This window comes from Hippopotamus amphibius, chromosome X (assembly GCF_030028045.1).
Source record: "Hippopotamus amphibius kiboko isolate mHipAmp2 chromosome X, mHipAmp2.hap2, whole genome shotgun sequence".
Lineage (NCBI taxonomy): Eukaryota > Metazoa > Chordata > Mammalia > Artiodactyla > Hippopotamidae > Hippopotamus > Hippopotamus amphibius.
Window position 1 is genome coordinate 94759295 of NC_080203.1, and position 19550 is coordinate 94778844.

Here is a 19550-nt window from a genome sequence, read left to right on the forward strand (position 1 = left end):
AGGAGAGTAAAAAAATTGTGCCCACCAGCACTTCCGTCCCTGGAGAAAGTTCCACCAGATCCCTGCCCCTCCAGCACATGCTCTAAAATTAGTCAATGAATCTCATTCTCATATAACCCAGGCACTTTCAAGCTGCTGCCTTTCCAATGGGACTCAGAGACAGTAAGTCTGTATGTGAGCCCTTCAAGAGTGGAGCCTTGGTTTCTGACAGTCCCCCAGCTCTCCCAGATGCAAGCCCCATTGTTTTTCAAAGCCAGATGCTGTGGGGGTTTGTCTTCCTAGTGCAGGTATCCTGGGCTGGGGAGCCCAACGTGGGGCTCGGAACACTTGGTCTTCAAGGTGGACCTCTGCAGTTATGATATCCCTCTTGCCTGTGGGTTGCCGCACTGGGTGTGTGGGTTCTGAATAGACTGTGTCTCTGCCCCTTGTACATATCTCAATGTGGCCTTCTCCTTATATCCTCAGTTGTGGAAAATCGGTTCTGCTAGCCCTCATGTCATTCTCAGAGACAGTTGTTCTCTGTATAGTTGTAGTTTAGGTGTGTTTGTGGGAGGAGTTGAACTCAGGATTTTCCTACTTGGCCATTTTGATCTAAAGCAATACATTTCTATCTGGGTAGTACTTCAGCTTCATCCCACAAGTTCTGATGTGTCATATTTTCATTATCATTCTGTTCAAGATATTTTCCAATTCCATTGTGGTTTTTTTCCTTTGACTTATGGGCTATTTCTATATATGCTGCTTACTTTCTAAACATTTGGATATGTTCTAATTGTCTCTCTTTCAGAGTTTTGATTTATTTTCCCAGTAATTAGAGAACATATAATGTATTATTTGAATCCTTTGAAATTTGTTGTAATTAGCTTTATGTCCCAAAACAGGGTCTACTTTTGTCAGTGTGCCACATGCACTTGAAAAGAATGTGTATTCTACAGTTGGGGGATGTAGTGACCTATGTATGTCAATTAGGTCATACTGGTATATCATGTTCAAATTTTCTACATCCTTATAGATTCTTTTGTTTGTGAACAAACTAAAATCAGTTATTGAGATAGGTTTGTCAAAATCTCCAACTATGATTGTGTATTTTGTCTATATTTCCTCTTAGTGCAGTCAATATTTTCTGTATATATTTTGAGGCTATGTTACTAAGTACATACAAATTTATACTTTTTATAATCCTGTTGAATTGAAATTTTATCAATTTAAGAGAAAGAGGGCACATTACTGAAGATACAACAGACATTAAAATGACAATACAGGAATATTATGAAACAATTGAATGTCAAATATTGACAACTTAGATAAAATGCACAAACTCCTTGAAAGAAAAATTATCAAAATAAGAAAAAATAGGAAATATGAATATCCATATATCTATTAAAGACATTGAATTTGAAATTAAAGATAGTCCCACAAAGAAAACTTCAGACCCAGATGAGTTCACTGGTAAATTTTATCATATATTTAAGGAAAAATTATAAAATTTAAAGTAATCTTATACAAAATCACAAAACAGAGGAGTGAACATTGAAAATTCCTCGTAAATATATCAATTTTACACAAATTCTTCCAGAAGACAGAGCAGGCATGGAATTTCCCAACTCATTTTATGAGGTTAGCATTAACATGATACTAAAATCAAATATCTTATAAGTGAAAAAATACCCCCAAACTAAAGATTAATATCTCTCAGAAACACAGAGATTAAAAATCCTTACCAATACTAGCAAAGTGAATCAAGAAATACATTAAAGAATATATCATGATCAAGTAAAGTTTATCCTGGGAATGCAAGGTCAGTTTAATATGTGAAAATCACTGAAATTCATCACATTACCAGAGTAAAATATTCATCTCAATAAATGCAGAAAAAGCATTTGGAAAATTCCATATCTATTCATATTAAAGACTCATTCAACTAGGAATAAAAAGAAATTGCCACAAATTAATAAAGGGCATCTAAGGAAAACCACAGCAATACATTTAATGCTTAAAGACCGAAAGCCTTTGCCTTCAGATTGGGAACAAGATAAAATAAAAATAAAGGGCATGCAGAGTAAAAAGGAAATGATAAAAAGACATAATAATGGATACAGAAAATTTTAAGGAATTTACAGAAAGACTCACTAGGATTAATGAGTGAATTTTGCAAGGTCTCAGAATACAGGGTAAATGTATAAGGATCGGTTATAAGGGTTCCACTTCTAATATGGAGAAGTAAGCTCCTAAAAAAAATCCTTCTACAGACAGTAACTATAATCTCTAGAAACAAAACAAAACATGTACTGGTAGAGTGAATAAAAGCAAGCAGATTTTGGAGAGAAGTCAGAAGTCAGAGGAAGTCTGAACAGAGATCTAAGTTGCTATTCACCTTAGGTGAGACAGCATCTCCAATTTGAGTATAACCTAGTTAATTGCCTACTATGACAAAAACACAGAATATAACAGAATATAGTGTTACTATAGCATAACACTGATAATGTTCAGGATACAATTCAAAATTATTCAAAAATCATATCAAAACCTAGAAAATTACATCATGACCTAGAAAAATGTTCTTTTGATCACCCTCCAGTCTCTTCAGTAGTTCTTAAAATACATTTTCCAGAATTAACAGTTCTGATCTGTTAGACAGGTTGCTCCAACAGAGCTAATTCAGTTGTACTAGAGCTCATGTTAATTTTTGTATATGGTGTGAGGTATGGGTCAAGGTTTTTTTCCCTCCATTTGATACTAACATCCATTTGTTCAAGTGCAATTTGTTCAAAAGACTTTCCCTTCTCCCACTGAACTGTATTTGCACTTTCTCAAAACTCAGTTGTCCATATACATGTGGGTCTATTTTTGGCCTCTCTTTGGTTCCATTTATATATCTGTTTGTCCTCACATCAGTACTATACTCTTTGGATTACAGTAGCTTTATAGTAAATCTGAACATTAGGTAGTGTAAATTTCACACTTTTTCTTCTTTCTCAAGACTGTGTTGTCTATTCTAGGTCCTTTGCATATCCATTTAAACTTTACAATCTTCTTGTCAGTTTTTATCCCCTATAATCACAAATAATTGATTGAACAAGTAGAATACAATTCAGTAAAGCAACAGATCTCAGCAACACACAACCAAATTGATTTAAATATATATGCGTGTGTGTGTGTGTATGTGTACACAACACCCATCAAGAGCTGAATATATTCTTTTCTCAGACCATGACAGAATTAAATTAGACAATATAAAGGAAATAGACAAATTCCTTAAAAATATAACTTACTACATCTGACAAAATGAAACAGAAAATCAGAATAGCCCTATGTCTATTAAAGAAATCAAGTTTGTTATTAAAACTTTCCCATCAAGAAAATTTCAGGCCCGATGACTTCACTGGTGAACTCTATGAAACAGTAAAAAGGAAATAAAAATCTTAAACTATTTCAGATAATAGAGAAGAGAATACTTCACAACCCATTATTTGTGGCCATCATAACCCTAATACCAAAACCTGACAAAGATATGGCAAAAAAAGAGAAAACTACAAACCAATATCATTCATGAAAAATGCAAATATTTAAAAATATATCAGTAAATAGAATCCAACAAGTGTAATAATAAGGGTAATAAATCATAATCAACTAGTATTCATCTCAAAAATGCAAGGTCAATTTAACATTTGAAAATCAATACATAAATTCACATATTAACAAAATAAAAGCAACAACTTATATGATCACTCTAATAAGATGAAGAAAAAGCACTTGACAAAATCCAACATGTAACCATGATAAGAAAAAAAACCTCTTCTATAAGCTAGGATTAGAAAGGAACTTACATAACCTGATAAAGGGTAGTTTCAAAAAATCTACAACTAACATCATACTTAATGGTACAAATTTTTTGCCCCAAATATCACAACATCACAAGCATGCCCATGCTCACCACTTCTATTCAACACCAAACTGAAGGTCTTAGACTGTGAAATAATGAAAGGAAAAGAAATAAAAAGCATGAGATTGGAAAGGAAGAAGTAAAAGTGCCCTTAAAGTGATGATGATTACTTACATGAAAAACCCCAGGGAACCTACAAGAAAACTAATAGGTAGATTTAGAAATGCCTCAGGATACAAAGTCAAAGTACAAAAATAAATCACTAGCAACTTATACTAGCAATAAACAATCTGAAAATTTAAAAAAAAACAATGCCATTTATAATAGTATCAAAAAACACCAAATGTTTAGGGATACATTTAATGAAGGATACATAAAACTTCAATGTGGAAAACCATAAAACACTGCTGAAAGAAATCAAAGATCTAAACAGATGTAGAAAATTGCTATATCCATGGATTAGAAGGCTCAATATGTCAATTCTCCTACAATTGATCTACAGAATTAATGCCAAACAAAATCCCAGCAAGCTTTTTCAAAAAAAACTACAAACTGATTATAAAATGTATATGGAAATGCAAATGACCTAGAAGAGTTAAAGTAATTTTTTTAAAAGCCAAGCTGGAGAACTTACCCTACCTGATTTCAAGACTCACTATGAAAGCTACAGTAATAAAGTATGGGTCTGCCAAAATGACAGTGTATTAACTATATTTTCCTATTTTCTGTATTCTTGATGCTCTGGCATCTGATGCCTTGCTGATCCTGGAGAGACTGCCCCTCCCAGGGATAGTTATTTCCTAGAGACAGCAAATGGCTTCCCTGTAAGTATACCTTTCATGTGCAAACCAACCGATACAGAGCCCACACCGACCAACTATGTCCTTTTGTCAAGATCTCACAGGTTGAGCCACTAGCCCCCTGCCCTAATCACCTCAGGGCTGGGTACCAGGCAACTAAGGACAGCCCCTACACCCCAGAGCCTGCTGAAAGTACTCAAACTAGCTAATTCTAAACCTCCCCAGCCTGTTTACTCTGCGTCATCCATTCTTTCCCATAAAAATCACAATAAAGGCTCTTGCCCATGCTTTCCCCTCACAACTTCTACCTCCTGATTGACCCTGGTGCTCCCTGGTGTGACCCTGCACGGTGTGGTATACCTTCTCCTCTTGGGAACTGTGAGTTACAAACTATTTTCAAAGGCAGTTGTCTCTGGATCTGTTGGCCTCACCATACCTGAATAATAATAAAACCTTCATTTTAAAACAGAAAGACATATAGATCAACTGAACAGGATAGAGAGTCCAGAAATAAGTTCATATATATGAAATCAATTGATTTTAATAAATGTGCCTAGGAAATTCAGTGGGGGAAAAAGTCTCTTTAACAAATGGTTCTGAAACAACTGAATATCATATTGAAAAAAAATGAAATCAATCCTTACATTAAACACACAAAATGGATCATAGACCTAAACTGAAAAAGCTAAAATAATAAAACTTATAGAAGAAAATATGAGAAAATCTTTGTGACCTTGTAGTAGGCAAAGATTTCTTAAACAGATCACAGAAAGTACTAAAATTTTTTTAAAGATGATAAATTAGACTCCATAAAAATTAAAACTGTTTGCCCTTTGGTAGGCACCAGTAAGAAAATAAAATTGTAAGACACAGATTGGAACAAAATATCGGCAATACATATATCTTGCTTAGGACTTGAGCAAATATAAACAACTCTTAAAACATAATAATAAGAAGACAAACAACCCAATAAACAAGGGGAAAGGTATTTCAAGAGACACTTCACAAAAAAATGTACAAATGGTCAATAAGCACACGAAAAGATACTTAACATCATGACTCATCAGAGGAATGCAACTTAAAATCATAATGAGATACCATTACACATCTACTCAAAGATTAAAGAGACTGATGATAGCAAGTGTAGGAGAGGATTTGGAGCAACAGAAATTCTCATATATTGCTCTTGGGAATGTAAAATGATACAGCCACTTTGGAAGACAGTTTGACAATTATAAGAAATTATAAGAAAGGTAAGCAAACACTGATTATATACCAGCAACTCCACTCCTAGGTATTTACCCAAGAGAAATGTAGATATATGTTCACACAAAGACATATCAGAATGTTCACTGCAGCTTTATTCATAATAACCAAATAATGACCACCTGTCATCAACAAGTATAGAGATAAACAAACTACAATATAGTCATACCATGAAATAGTATTTACTATTTAAAAGGAACAAACTAGTGATATACTCAATAATATGAAGGAACTGCAAAATCATTATGCTGAACAAATAAAGCCAGACTCAAAAGGATACATACAGTATGATTCCACTTATAGGCAACCCTAATAAAGAAAAATCTAGTCTATAATGACAAAAAGCATGTCAATGGTTGCCTGGGGCCAAAGTGGTGTTGGGTATTAACTTCAAGGGGCATGAAGGTGCATTTTTGTGTGATGGAATATAATATATCATGATTGGGGTGGCGGTTATACCAGTGCATACCTTTGTCAAAACTCAACAAACTGTACACTTAAAACGGATACATATTATGGTATGTAAATTATACCTTAATAAAGTTGATTTTTAAAGAAAAAATGCTAAGTGACAGTGATCATAAAGCCAGAAGATGGGAGAGAGGTGTGGAGATAGGGGAGGTGGAGAGTTGTGAGGAATCTGAAGGTAATACCTACAAAGAGAAAAAGAGGTGAGGCTGGTTGTACATGACAGCTTATTGGTATCTTAGAGTGAGAAGATGAAAATGAGAGGGAGAAGAAGGTGAAAGGGTGCCAGGGAGAACAGGAGTGAGGCAACCAACTGATCTTCAAAGAAGGCAAATCCATTAAAACCTGATAAGGATCTAAGACCCTGGGAGTGGGGTTTCGGTACTAACGCAGAAAAATGTGATGGAAAGAGAGAATACCCAAGAAAGCCAAATCCATAGTGAGGAAGGCTGGCATATGATCTAGAGTATAGGTATTGTAGCAATTCTCCTGGAGGAACGTCAAGCCAAGAAGACAGTTGATAACAGTAAGGGGGAGAAAAGGGAGAGAGCACTTTGGTAGCAGAGAGGCCAATGTTATCTATTCTCAGGCAGTTTCTAAAGTTTTGAACCTCCAAGAAGGGTAGCAATCATAGCCCTTTAAAGGTTTCTGCCTCAAGTATTTCCATGTCTCCCTTCTGCCCAGATCACACTCACTCACCTGAGCAGCTCTGATATGGGGTTTCCTCCTCCAACGTCCACGGCCCCTCTCCTCGCTCCAACTTGAAGATGACCTCTGGTTTGGGAAATTCATACCCTGTTAACAGGAAATGATAGAAAATGGGGTCCAGCTAGTTGCTTTCCACTTGTTCTTTGGAAACGTAACCACATTTCTTTGGGGAAAGAGTAATAAGCACAAAGCACAAAGTACCGAAAATGTTTTAAGTGGCTTAAAACAACAGAAATGTACTGTCTCCTATTTCTGGAGGCTAGAAATCTGAAATCAAGATGTTAGCAGGGTCATGTTCTCTCTGGCAGATATAGGGGAGAATCCTTCCTTGTGTCTTCTAGCTTCTGGTGTTCGCCAAATATCTTTGGCGTTCCTTGGCTTGTAAATGCATTTTACTCCAGTCCCACGGCTATCTTCTCCCTGTGTGTCTTCTCCCTGTCCTCCCTCTACGTGGGCCTATTTCTGTGCACAAATTTCCCTTTTTTTTGTAAGGATACCACTCAGATTAGGGCCCACCCCAATGACCTCATTTTTATTTGATACCCTCTGTAAAGATTATACTTGCAAATAAGGGCACATTCTGAGGTACTGGCGGTTAAGATTTTGACATATCTTTTTTTTTGAGGGGACACAATTCAACCCATAAGAGCCTGCCCTCCAACCCCCCCCCCAAATTCATGTCCTTCCCATGTGCAAAATATACTAACCCCATCCCAATATTCCCAAAAGTCTTAATCATCCCAGTATCAACTCTTAGGTCTAAAATCTCATCTAAACATCAACACAAAGTCTCGTATCACATCATCTAAATCATCTAAATCTTATGGGTGAGACTTGAGTATGAGTCATTCTGGGACAAAATCCCTCTCCATGCAAACCTGTGAAAACAGATGAGTTACCTGCTTCCAAAATACAATGGTGGGACAGGCATAGGATAGATATTTCCATTTCAAATGGGAGAAATTAGTATTTAAAAAGGGATGGGAGGTCTCAAGCAAGTCTGAAACCTAGCAGGGCAAATTCCATTAGATTTTAAGGCTTGACAATAATTCTCATTGGTTCAATGCTCTATCCTCCAAGCCCACCAGGGTGGCAGCCCCACCCCCTCAGCCCCGGGCCAGGAATGGCACTACTTGCTATTACCCCTAGTGACCCCTTAGCAAAAATTTTGCTTCTTGTACCAGCAACGTTATGCTCTGCTGTTCTACATGTCTTAGTTCCAAAGGGAGGAATACTTCCACCAAAAGACACAACAATGATTTCACTGAACTGAAAGTTAAGTTTGCCACCTGGACATCTTGGCCTCTTCATGTCTCTGCATCAACAGGCAAAGAAGGGAGCTACCATGCTGGCTGGGGTGAATGATCCTGACTACCAAGGGGAAACTGGGTCACTACTTCACAATGGAGGTAAGAAAGGGTATGTCTAGAATACAGGAAATCCCACAAGGCATACTATCGTGCCTTGTGATCAAAGTCAATGGAAAGCTACAACGATCCAGTTCAGGCAGGACTACTAATGGCTCGGACCCTTCGGGAATAAAGTTTTGGGTCATCTCACTTGGTAAAGAACCACAACCATCTGAGGTGCTTGCTGAGGGCAAAGGGAACAAGGAACAGGTAGTGGAGAAAGGAATTCTGCCTCAGGACTGCAACAAAGAAATCTGCCTACTTTGTAGTCCGTGGCATGCTCTGTGGATTTCAGATTCAAAAGTTCGACATCAGCTCATCTGAATTTCCAGCCTGCTGGCCTGCCCTTTCAGACTTTCCAGTCCCCACAACTGGGTGAACCAATTCTTTAAAATAAATCTCCCCAGCCCCCACACTGTATTTATGTATACACACACACACACACATACACACACACATCTGTGTATACTCTCTATATGTATAGCCCATATCCTATTGGTTCCATTTCTCTGGAGAATCATAATACAGAGTTTGGTACTGAGAGTGGCTCTAGAGGAACAGAATCTCAAGCATGAGTTTTCTGAATTGGTTATGGGATTTCTGGAATTGGTTCCTTATTCTGATTAGATTCAAAAGCACCAATGACTCTATCTCCAGTAGTACAGGAGGATACTAATCGTCCTTGGTGTGACATGGCAGTAGAGATATGCAAAATATCAACACTGGATACTCCTAATCAAATCTTATAAGAGGCGAGGTTTTGGATGACCTTGTATTTGATACCTTGGAAATTTCTGTCAGACTTACAAGTATAATAAAATTGTCTGGTTATTCCTAATTATGCTAGACGAAGTAGGGAAAGAAAAGGATGAGCTCAGGGATTTGATTTTCCAGCTCAAGCATCACATAAATGACCTGAAAATTTCTCTCTCTGTCCTGAAAGCAACCCTTAGCTCCTGTAGCTGCAGAGCTGAGATTGCTGAAAACCAAAGCTAGAGTCTCATCCTGTGAGTGGCTAAATTACAATACAAATTGAATCCCCAACCTCACAGGGTGTCTGCTGTTAAAGGAAGGCATGGATGAGGAAGGAACAGGATCCTGAAAATTGGAATGGGGACATATGAGGACACTGAACCTCTAAATTCGGATGAGTCTTTGCCAGTCAAAGCAGCCCTTCCACCCTCGACTGAGAAGTTAAACCCTCCTCTGCCTGAGAATCCTGCGATGGCCTCTCCTGAGGGAATGCTGATTCCCCTCAGGTCATACGCCCACCACCCTTCTTTGCTTCTAGACCTATAACTAGACTTATGTCTCATCAAGGCCCAAAGGATGAGGTACAGAGTGTGAACCATGATGAGGTGTGTGATATTCCAGAAGAACCGCACGATTTGTCCAATCTATACAGACAGAAATCTGGGGAATATGTGTGGAAATGGATATTAAGAGTGTCGGATAACAGAAAGAACATACAGTTGGATCAGGCTGAAATTACTGATATGCGTACACTAAGCAGATTCTGAATGTGATATTGCCACTTGAGGGGTTAGGAAGGGCTCAAACAGTGTGTTTGGCTGAGACATGGACCAAAACATGGCCCACAGTAAATGCAGCTGAAATGCTGGGACTGCTTTGGTGTACTACAGAGAAAGGCATCCAAAGCCTTCGGGAGACTGGAATGCCAGAGTGGCCTTATCTTGGAAGATCTGCTCACCCACACCGGGAAGGTCCAGAGACCCACCTGTCATGACGACTGTGACAAATAAATTTGTGAGGAGGTCCTGGGAAATCTGTGATTGCTCTTTGCTGTAGGTCAGAAATTTCAGTGGGAACTTCTGCCAGTGATCTGGGAAACCCAAATGCAATGCGAGTAATTGGATCCTGGGGTGGCAGGGGCCAAATGGAGACACTGAGTTGCCAAATGCAAGGTGGATGTGGTTACCACGAGGTCAAAGCAGTAATCAGAATCGTCTGATTCACAGATAAGAGTAGAAGTTTTTATAATACTGTTTTAATTCATTCTCCTACTCATTAGACTTCAAATGTCTTTCAAAACAAACCTTTATCTTAGTGTTTCATTATTTAAGAGAAAACCTTCAAAGGCAGCAGAGTTAGGACAGTCTAAGAAAAGCAGGACAAAAACAGTGTATGAACATTTAGCAAAGAACAGTTTTCAGATATTTAAGAAACTATGCTACACACTCATATGTTTGTGTGTTTTATGTCTAGACCTCTCTATCCTTCTCTCTCACACTATATGAGAATAGGGGGAATAGCATTAAATATAACACCTGTTTCAGAGTGGCTCACCTGCTCACAGATAGACATATAAACAAATTAAGAGCAAGGAAAGGGAAAATAAAAGAATACTGAATATTGACTATGTACCAGACACTGTCCTATGCACTTTAGATAAATTAATTCATTTAATCTTCAAAACAATTCTCCGCTTATTCCCTTTAGATAAGGAAACTGAGGCTCAAAGAGGTAAAATTCCAAAGTCACACACAGCTAGTAAGAGGCTTACTTATTCATTCAACAAGTGGCCGGGTGGAGATTTAAACTTCTTTCTCATATACCATACTACTGTCAAATAGGAAAAAAAGCATATATGTCTTTAATATATATTAGAAATAAAACAAATTCTCTGTGCTACAAAAAAAAAAAAGAATAGTCCAATTCACAGAGACCTATGGGGTTGGCTACATGATCATGACATTCCTAGAAAGGAAACAGGTGGGCAATCTACTAAATTCTTACTTGATCAGTATAAGGAGAAGAGTTCTAGGTCAAGTGAACAGAAGTTTAACTTGAAACATCAAAACACAGAGTCTTGGCTCCTCAATCAATTCTCAGACTTGAGCCAGTTTATACACCCAGAACGAACACTTTTGAATGAAGGGGAGGCTGGGTCCTTGGAGGAAGGAACCCCTGACACTGCCAAAAATTTATACTACTAACCTTTCTCCCAACCTTCCCTAAAGGGACCTATAGCCCTTTACCAGGGTACCTGTGCACTGGGGAAAAAAACAATGAAGCTTTCCAGATGCTACTGGACACTGGCACTGAACTGGCACTAATTTCAAAAGACCCAAAACATCACTGTGGCCCACCAGACAGAGTAGGGGCTTATAAAAGTGAAGTGATCAATGGAGTTTTCGCTCAGGTCCGTCACACACAGTGGGCTCAGTGGATCCCCAAATCCACCTTATGGTTATTTCTCTGGTCCAGGAATGCATAATTGGAATACACATGCTCAGCAACTGGCAGTATCCCCATGTTGGTTTCCTGACCTGTGGAGTGAGGTTTTTTCATGGTGGGAAATGCCAGGTGGAAACCATTAGAACTGCCTCTATCTAGCAAAATAGTAAACCAAAAGCAGTACTGCATTCCTGAGGGACTGCAGAGATTAGTGCCACCATCAAGGGCTTGAAGGATGCAGGGGTGGTGGTTCCACTACGTCCCCATTCAACTTGCCTATCTGGCCTGTGCAGAAGGCAGATGGATCTTGGAGAATGACAGTGGATTATCATAAACTTAACCAGGCAGTGACTCCAACAGCAGCTGCTATACCAGATACGGTTTTGTTGTTTGAGCAAATGAATACACTCCTTCATACCTGGTATGTAGCTATTTATCTGGCAAATGCCTTTTTCAAAAATAATACCTATTAGTAAAGACCAGCAGAAGCAGTTTTCTTGCCATTGGCAAGGCTAGCTACACACCTTCACTGTCCTACCTCAGAGGCAGGTCAACTCTCCAGTCTTATGTCATAATTTAGTCTGCAGGGGTCTTGGTCAACTTTCCCTTCCACAAGACATCACACTGGTCCATTACATGGATGATATTATGCTGATTAAACCTAGTGAACAAGAAGGAGCAACTACTCTAGACTTATGGATAAGACATGTATGTGTCAGAAGGTGGGAAACAAATCTGACAAAAATTTAGGGGCCTTCTATCACAGTGAAATTCCAGGGGTCCAGTGGTGGGGGGCATGGTGAGATATTCCTTCTGAGGTCTTGTAGAATACATTTTTGTGTTTGGCTCTTCCATAAACAAAAGAAGGGACACCACTCAGGGCCTCTTTGGACATCAGAGGCAACATAGACCTCATTTGGGTGAGCTACTCTGGCCTATTTACCAAGTGGTCCAAAAAGTTGCCATTTTGAGTGGTGATCAGAAAATGAGAAGGTTCTGTGACACGTCGGGACGGCCGTACAAGCTGTCCTGCCACTTAGGTCATGATCCGTCTGACCCAGCAGTGCCTGAAGTGCCAGCGGCAGATAGGGATGGAGCTTGTGGCAGTTCCCTTGAGGTGAATCACACCACAGGTCCTGGGATTTTGAAGCTAAGCCCTGCCATCCTCTGCTCTCCTTTTGAGAAACAGCTTTTGGCTTCCTATGAAGTCTTGATTTACTCACTCATGAAATTTAAGCATATTCGTCAGTGAAGAAAAAAAAAAAAACCCAAAACGTAATGAGGATGCCCTCAGCAATGGTGAGTGAACACAGGAGAACCCAGTGCTGATGCAGAAAATGTGGCATATGGTAGACCTGCCTCCCAGTGCTGCTCGAAAGGGGGCCTAAGTCCTTCTGATGGAGGCCCAGCTTGCGCATGGCGTGGGGCCAGCAGCTGCCCTTGGAGTACTGAGACTGGGTCTTCCCAGAGTCGTGTTGCTTGAGAATGTGCCCAAAGTGGGCAGTAAACTCCGTCTAAGGCTAAATACGGGCACAAAATTGAGAGTCAGCAAGTACCATAAGGGAAAGTTGAAGAGAGAGTTCAAGAGAACATGTAACTGTTAAGAGGTGTGACCTCAGACCAGAGGCAGCGACCTCACACCCTCAGCCCTGGGTGGTGGCCCTGCCCTTGGAGCCCTGGAACCAATTAGGTGGCTCACCTTCTGGAAACAAAGAGGTGACAGCCTGTCACCCTGCATCTTCCCAGTCTGTGCCCTCTGGGCCTGTGGTAGCAGTGACAGCCCTGCTGGCTTCTGAACCATTTTGGAGGTCATTCATCCCTTTTCTTGAAGGATGCTGACAGCCAAATAGCTTTACTGGCCTGTTTTCTGTCTGCAGAATCCCAGAACCCTAGCCTACCTTCTCCCTGCCTCCATCCTCTTCAGCCCAAGTTGGCAGCGTTTCTCCTGAGATGGTTGACTGGATCCACAAATCATACACCTAACCTTTCTGAGCAACTGGTTGTCCAGCCACACCTTTGGTGCTCTATCCAGAGTACACTTTCTTATATTTTGCAATATGGATAGGGTGAGAATTTTCCAAATCTTCACATTCTAGTTCCTTTTTACTAACAATTCCTTCTTCAATTTCTCTCTTTCCTCTAGCATTTTACTATAAGTATGAGGCAGAAACCAAGCCTTGCCTTTAACACTTTGCTTAGAAATCTCCTCAGCTAAATATCCAAATTCATCACTCACAAGTTCTATTTTCCACCCAAGAGAACACAATTCGGCCAAATTCTCTGCCACTTTATAATAAGAATCACCTTTCCACCAGTATCCAGTGACATGTTCCGTACTTCCAGCTGAGACCTCACCAAAAACACCTTTAACATTCCTATTTCTACCAACAGTTTCTTTGAGGCAATCTAGACTTTTTCTACCAAGTACGTAAAAATCTTTCCAGCTTCTACCCATTGCCCAACTCCAAAGCCACTTCCATGTTTTTGTTTTAGGTATTTGTTACTACAGCAGCACCCCACTTCCCAGTACAGAAAGCTGTACTAGTTTCCTAGGGCTGTTGTAACAAAGTACCACAAACTGGGTGGCTCAGAACAACAGAAATTTATTGTCTTGAAGTTCTGGAGGCCAGAAGTCTAAAATCAAGGTAAGCAGGGCCATGTTCTTTTTGAAAGTGCTATGGAGGGAACTGTTCCATGCCTCTCTCCTGGCTTTTGGTGCCTTCAGGCATTTCTTGTCCTATAGATGCATCACTCCAGTCACATGGTCATCTTTTCCTTGTATGTCTTCACATTGTCCTCCCCCTGTGTTTGTGTGTCTCTGTGTCTAGACTTCCTTTTTTTTTATAAGGATGCCAGTCATATTGGATTAGGGCCCATCTAATGACCTTGTTTTAGCTTGATTACTTCTGGAAAGACCCTATTTCTAAATAAGGTCACATTCAGAAGTAGTGGGGATTAGGACTTCAACATATTTTCTTTGCGGGGGAGGGACACCGTTTTACCCATAATAGGGTTCTTGCAGATTCACAGGGTAGCTGTGCTTACCCAGTGAGAGGAGGTGGCTGTAGTTCTCCAGCATCACGTCTTGGTACAGGCGCCTCTGAGTAGAGTCCAGTTGCTGCCACTCCTCCCTGCTGAAGTCCACAGTCACGTCCTCAAAGGACACTGACACCTGTAACAACACAATCCCGTTTAGGGTGACATGATCAGCACAGAGGGGCAGGGAAAAGATAGATAGAAAATTGTTTTTAGTAGTTTCTACCATAATATCCCATAGGGTTTGCCTATTAAATACCTACTTATACATAATGTATATAATACATATATTCAATGGTAAATTTCTGCTATTCATTGTATACAACACTCAGTCTTTCATTTTTTTTCTTTGATTTATTTATTTATATTTATTGGCTGCATTGGGTCTTTGTTGCTTCACGTGGGCTTTCTGTAGTTGTGGAGAGGGGGGCTACTCTTCATTTTAGTGCACAGGCTTCTTTTTTTAAAAATTAATTAATTAATTAAATTATTTTATTTATTGGCTGCGCTGGGTCTGTTGCTGCACACGGGCTTCCTCTAGGTGCAGCGAGCGGGGGCTACTCTTCATTGTGGTGTGTGGGCTCCTCATTGTGGTAGCTTCTCCTGTTGTGGAGCACGGGCTCTAGGCTCACAGGCTTCAGGAGCTGTGGCACATGGGCTCCATAGTTGTGGTGCACGGGCTTAGTTGCCCCATAGCATGTGGTATCTTCCTGGGGCAGGGATCAAACCCGTGTCCCCTGCATTGGCAATCGTATTCTTAACCACTGAGCCACCTAGGAAGTCCCTCATTTTTTTTAAAATTTTATTTATTTATTTATTATTTTTTGGGGGGTACACCAAGTTCAATCATCTGTTTTTATACACATATCCCCGTATTCCCTCCCTTCCTTGACTCCCCGCCCCCCGAGTCCCCCCCACCCTCCCCACCCCAGTCCTCTAAGGCATCTTCCATCCTCGAGTTGGACTCCCTTTGTTATACAACAACTTCCCACTGACTATCTATTTTACAGTTGGTAGTATATATATGTCTGTGCTACTCTCTCGCTTCGTCAAATAATAATTTGGTACAGGATTTGAACTTGATCCTATTTTGTTGCTCATTTTAATGGGAAATTTGTGTTTTATAACTTTTAGAAGGAAGCACATACACTTTTTCCCCCACTTTACATAGCTCCCTCTATTGCTGCTTTCATTTAGTCTTCAAAAATATAGCCATTTTCTCTTGATGCCTTTTCTTTTCGTCAATTTTAATTTAATTCCATAGTAGTCAGAAAACATACTCTGTATGATTTCAACATATGGTCTATACAGAAGAACATTTCATGTGTCCCTGGAAAGGAATGTACATTCAGCTATTGGTGGGTGCAGTGTTCTATAATACATAAATAAACTTAATTGACTGTTGTTGAAATTTTATATCACTTTACTCATTTGTCTTCTTGTTCAACCAATTATTTGTCAACTTTTTGGTAAAAACTGACATGGAGATGTTAAAACTTTATATGTCTATGCAAAGGAACTAGAATACACAAAGCATGGATCAGCATGGAGGATTTATACTATGTAACGTTAAGACTTACTTTAAAGCTATGATAATTCAGACAGTGTGGTATTGATCTAAGTACAGACACATATATCAATGGAACAGAATAGAGAATCCAGAAACAGATGTGCACACATATGGACAACTGTTTTTTTTTAAGAACTTTTATTGAGATACAGTTAACAGATAATAAACTGCATATATTTAGAGTGTACAATTTGGTATTCCAATCTCCCAATTCATTCCCCCCCAACGCTCCCCGCTTTCCCCACTTGGTGTCCATATGTTTGTTCTCTACATCTGTCTCTATTTCTGCCTTGCAAACCGGTTGATTTGTACCATTTTCCTAGATTCTGCATATATGTGTTAATATATGATATTTGTTTTTCTCTTTCTGACTCACTTCACTCTGTATGACAGTCTCTAGGTCCATCCATGTCTCTACAAATGTCCCATTTTCATTGCTTTTTACAGCTGAGTAATATTCCACTGTATATATGTACCACATCTTTTTTATCCATTCATCTGTTGATGGACATTTAGGTTGCTTCCATGTCCTGGCTACTGTAAATAGTGCTGCAATGAACACTGGAGTGCATGTGTCTTTTTGAATGATGGTGTTCTCTGGGTATATGCCCAGCAGTGGGATTGCTGGGTCATATGGTAACTCTATTTTTAGTTTTGCAAGGAACCTCCATACCGATCTCTATAGTGGCTGTATCAATTTACATTCCCACCAACAGTGCAAGAGGGTTCCCTTTTCTTCACACCCTCTCCAGCATTTACTGTTTGTAGATTTTCTAATGATGCCCATTCTAACTGGTGTGAGGTGATACCTCACTGTAGTTTTGATTTGCATTTCTCTAATAATTAGTGATGTTGAGCAGCTTTTCATGTGCCTCTTGGCCATTTGTATGTCTTCTTTGGAGAAATGCCTGTTTAGGTCTTCTGCCCATCTTTTGATTGGGTTGTTTGCTTTTTTGATATTGAGCTGGATGAACTGTTTATATATTTCAGAGATTAATCCTTTGTCTGTTGATTCGTTTGCAAATATTTTCTCCCATTCTGAGGGTTGTCTTTTCGTCTTGCTTATAGTTTCTTTTGCTATGCAGAAGCTTTGAAGTTTCATTAGGTCCCACTTATTTATTTTTGTTTTTATTTCCATTACTCTAGGGGGTGGATCAGAAAAGATCTTGCTGTTATTTGCGTCATGGACAACTGGTTTTTGACAAAGGTGCCAAAGTGATTCAATGGGGGAAAGGAAAGTCTTTTTAAAAAATTGTGCTGCAACAAATGGATAAGTTTTAGCAGGAAAAAACAAACCTTGACCCACACCTCACACCATATACAAAAATTAACTTTAGTGTTCTCATCACACACACACACACACACACACACACACACACACAGTAACTCTGTGAGGTGATGAATGTGTTAAGTAACTTGATTTTGGTATAAAAACAAACATACAGATCAACAGAACAGAATAGAAAGCCCAGAAATAAACCCACACATATACGGTCAATTAATTTATGACAAAGGAGCCAAGAAAATAAAATGGGGAAAGGACAGTCTTTTCAATAAATGGTGTTGGGAAAACTGGACAGCCACATGCAAAAGAATGAAACTGGAGCACTATCTTATACTACATGCAAAAATTAACTCAAAATGGATTAAAGACTTGAACATAAGACTAGAAACCATACAACTCCTAGATGAAAACATAGGTGGTAAGCTCCTTGACATAAGTCTTGCAGATGAATTTTTGGATTTGACACCAAAAGCAAAGGCAAAAAAAAACAAAAATAAATAAGTGGGAATATACCAAACTAAAAACTTTATGCACAACAAATGAAACCTTCAACAAAATGACATGGCAGCCTACTGAGTGGGAAAAAACATTTGCAAATCATATATCTGATAAAGAGTTAATATTCCAAAATATATAGCGAACTCATACAACTCAACAGCAAAAAAACCCAAAAAAATCTGATTAAAAAATGGGCAGAGGATCTGAATAGACATTTCTCCAAAGAGACATACAGATGGCCAACATGTACATGAAAAGATGCTCAATATCACTAATCATCAGGGAAATGCAAATCAAAACCACAATGTGATATCACCTCATACTTGTCAGAGTGGCTATCATCAAAAAGACAAGAATAACAAGTGTTAGTGAGAACACAGGAAAAAGGGAACCTTTGTGCACTGTTGGTTGAAATGTAAATTGGTGCAGCCACTATGGAAAACAAGATAGAGGTTCCTCAAAAAATTAAAAACAGAACTACCATATGATCTAGCACTTCCACTTCTGGGTATCTATCTAAAGAAAATGAGTACATTAACTCAAAAAGATATATGCACTCCCATGTTCACTGCAACATTATTTACAATAGCCAAGATATAGAATAAGTGGAAAAATAAAGAAAATGTGGTGTGTACACACACACACACACACACACACACACACACACACACACACACTGGAATATTATTCAACCACAAAAAAGGAAACCTTGCCATTTACAACAACATGGATGGACCTTGAGGGTATTAGGCTAAGTGAAATAAGTCAGACAGAGAAAGAAAATTCTGTATGATCTCACTTATATGTGGAATCTAAGAAAAACAAAAAACAAAAAACCAGAGCTCATAGACACAGAGAACAATTGGTGATTGCCAGAGGCAGGAGTGGGTGGTGGGTGAAATAGCTGAAGGGGTCAAAAGGTACAAACTTCCAGTTATAAAATAAATAAATCATGGGGATTTAATATACAGCATGGTAACTATAGTTAAAAATATCATACTGCATATTTGAAAGTTGCTAAGAAAGTAAATCTTAAAAGTTCTCATCACAAGAAAAAATTTTGAAATTATGTATGGTAATGGAAGTTAGCTAGATGTATTGTGGTGATCATTTCATATATACAGTACTGAATTATGTTGTACACCTGAAACTAATATAATGTTATATGTCAATTATACCTCAATTAAAAAAAATAACCAAGTGAAAAGTCTAGAGCTGAAAAATATAATCTGGAACTAAAAAATTCACTAGATGGGTTTAACAGCAGAAATAGTTAATGAATGTAAAGACAGACAAACAGAAATTCCAAAAAGCAAAGAGAAAAGAGAAAAGCAAAGAGAAAAAATTTGAAAAATAAAATACAGTCTCAGGAATGGATAAGATAATACCAAAAGATCTAACATACATGTAACTGGAGGCCCAGAAGGAG

At 38.8% G+C, this 19550-nt stretch overlaps 1 protein-coding gene across 3 annotated transcripts in view; it reads right to left on the reverse strand.

Moving 5' to 3' along the window:
• The window catches only part of ZNF81 (zinc finger protein 81), an 83133-nt gene that overhangs the window by 11444 nt on the left and 52139 nt on the right, over window positions 1-19550 (reverse strand). For all 3 annotated transcript variants that reach the window (XM_057717791.1, XM_057717792.1, XM_057717793.1), the window contains 2 exons: window positions 14778-14904; window positions 7117-7212 (listed from right to left, as the gene is read on the reverse strand). In XM_057717791.1, coding sequence (XP_057573774.1) covers window positions 7117-7212; window positions 14778-14904 — 223 coding nt within the window. The remainder of the gene's footprint in view (window positions 1-7116; window positions 7213-14777; window positions 14905-19550) is intronic.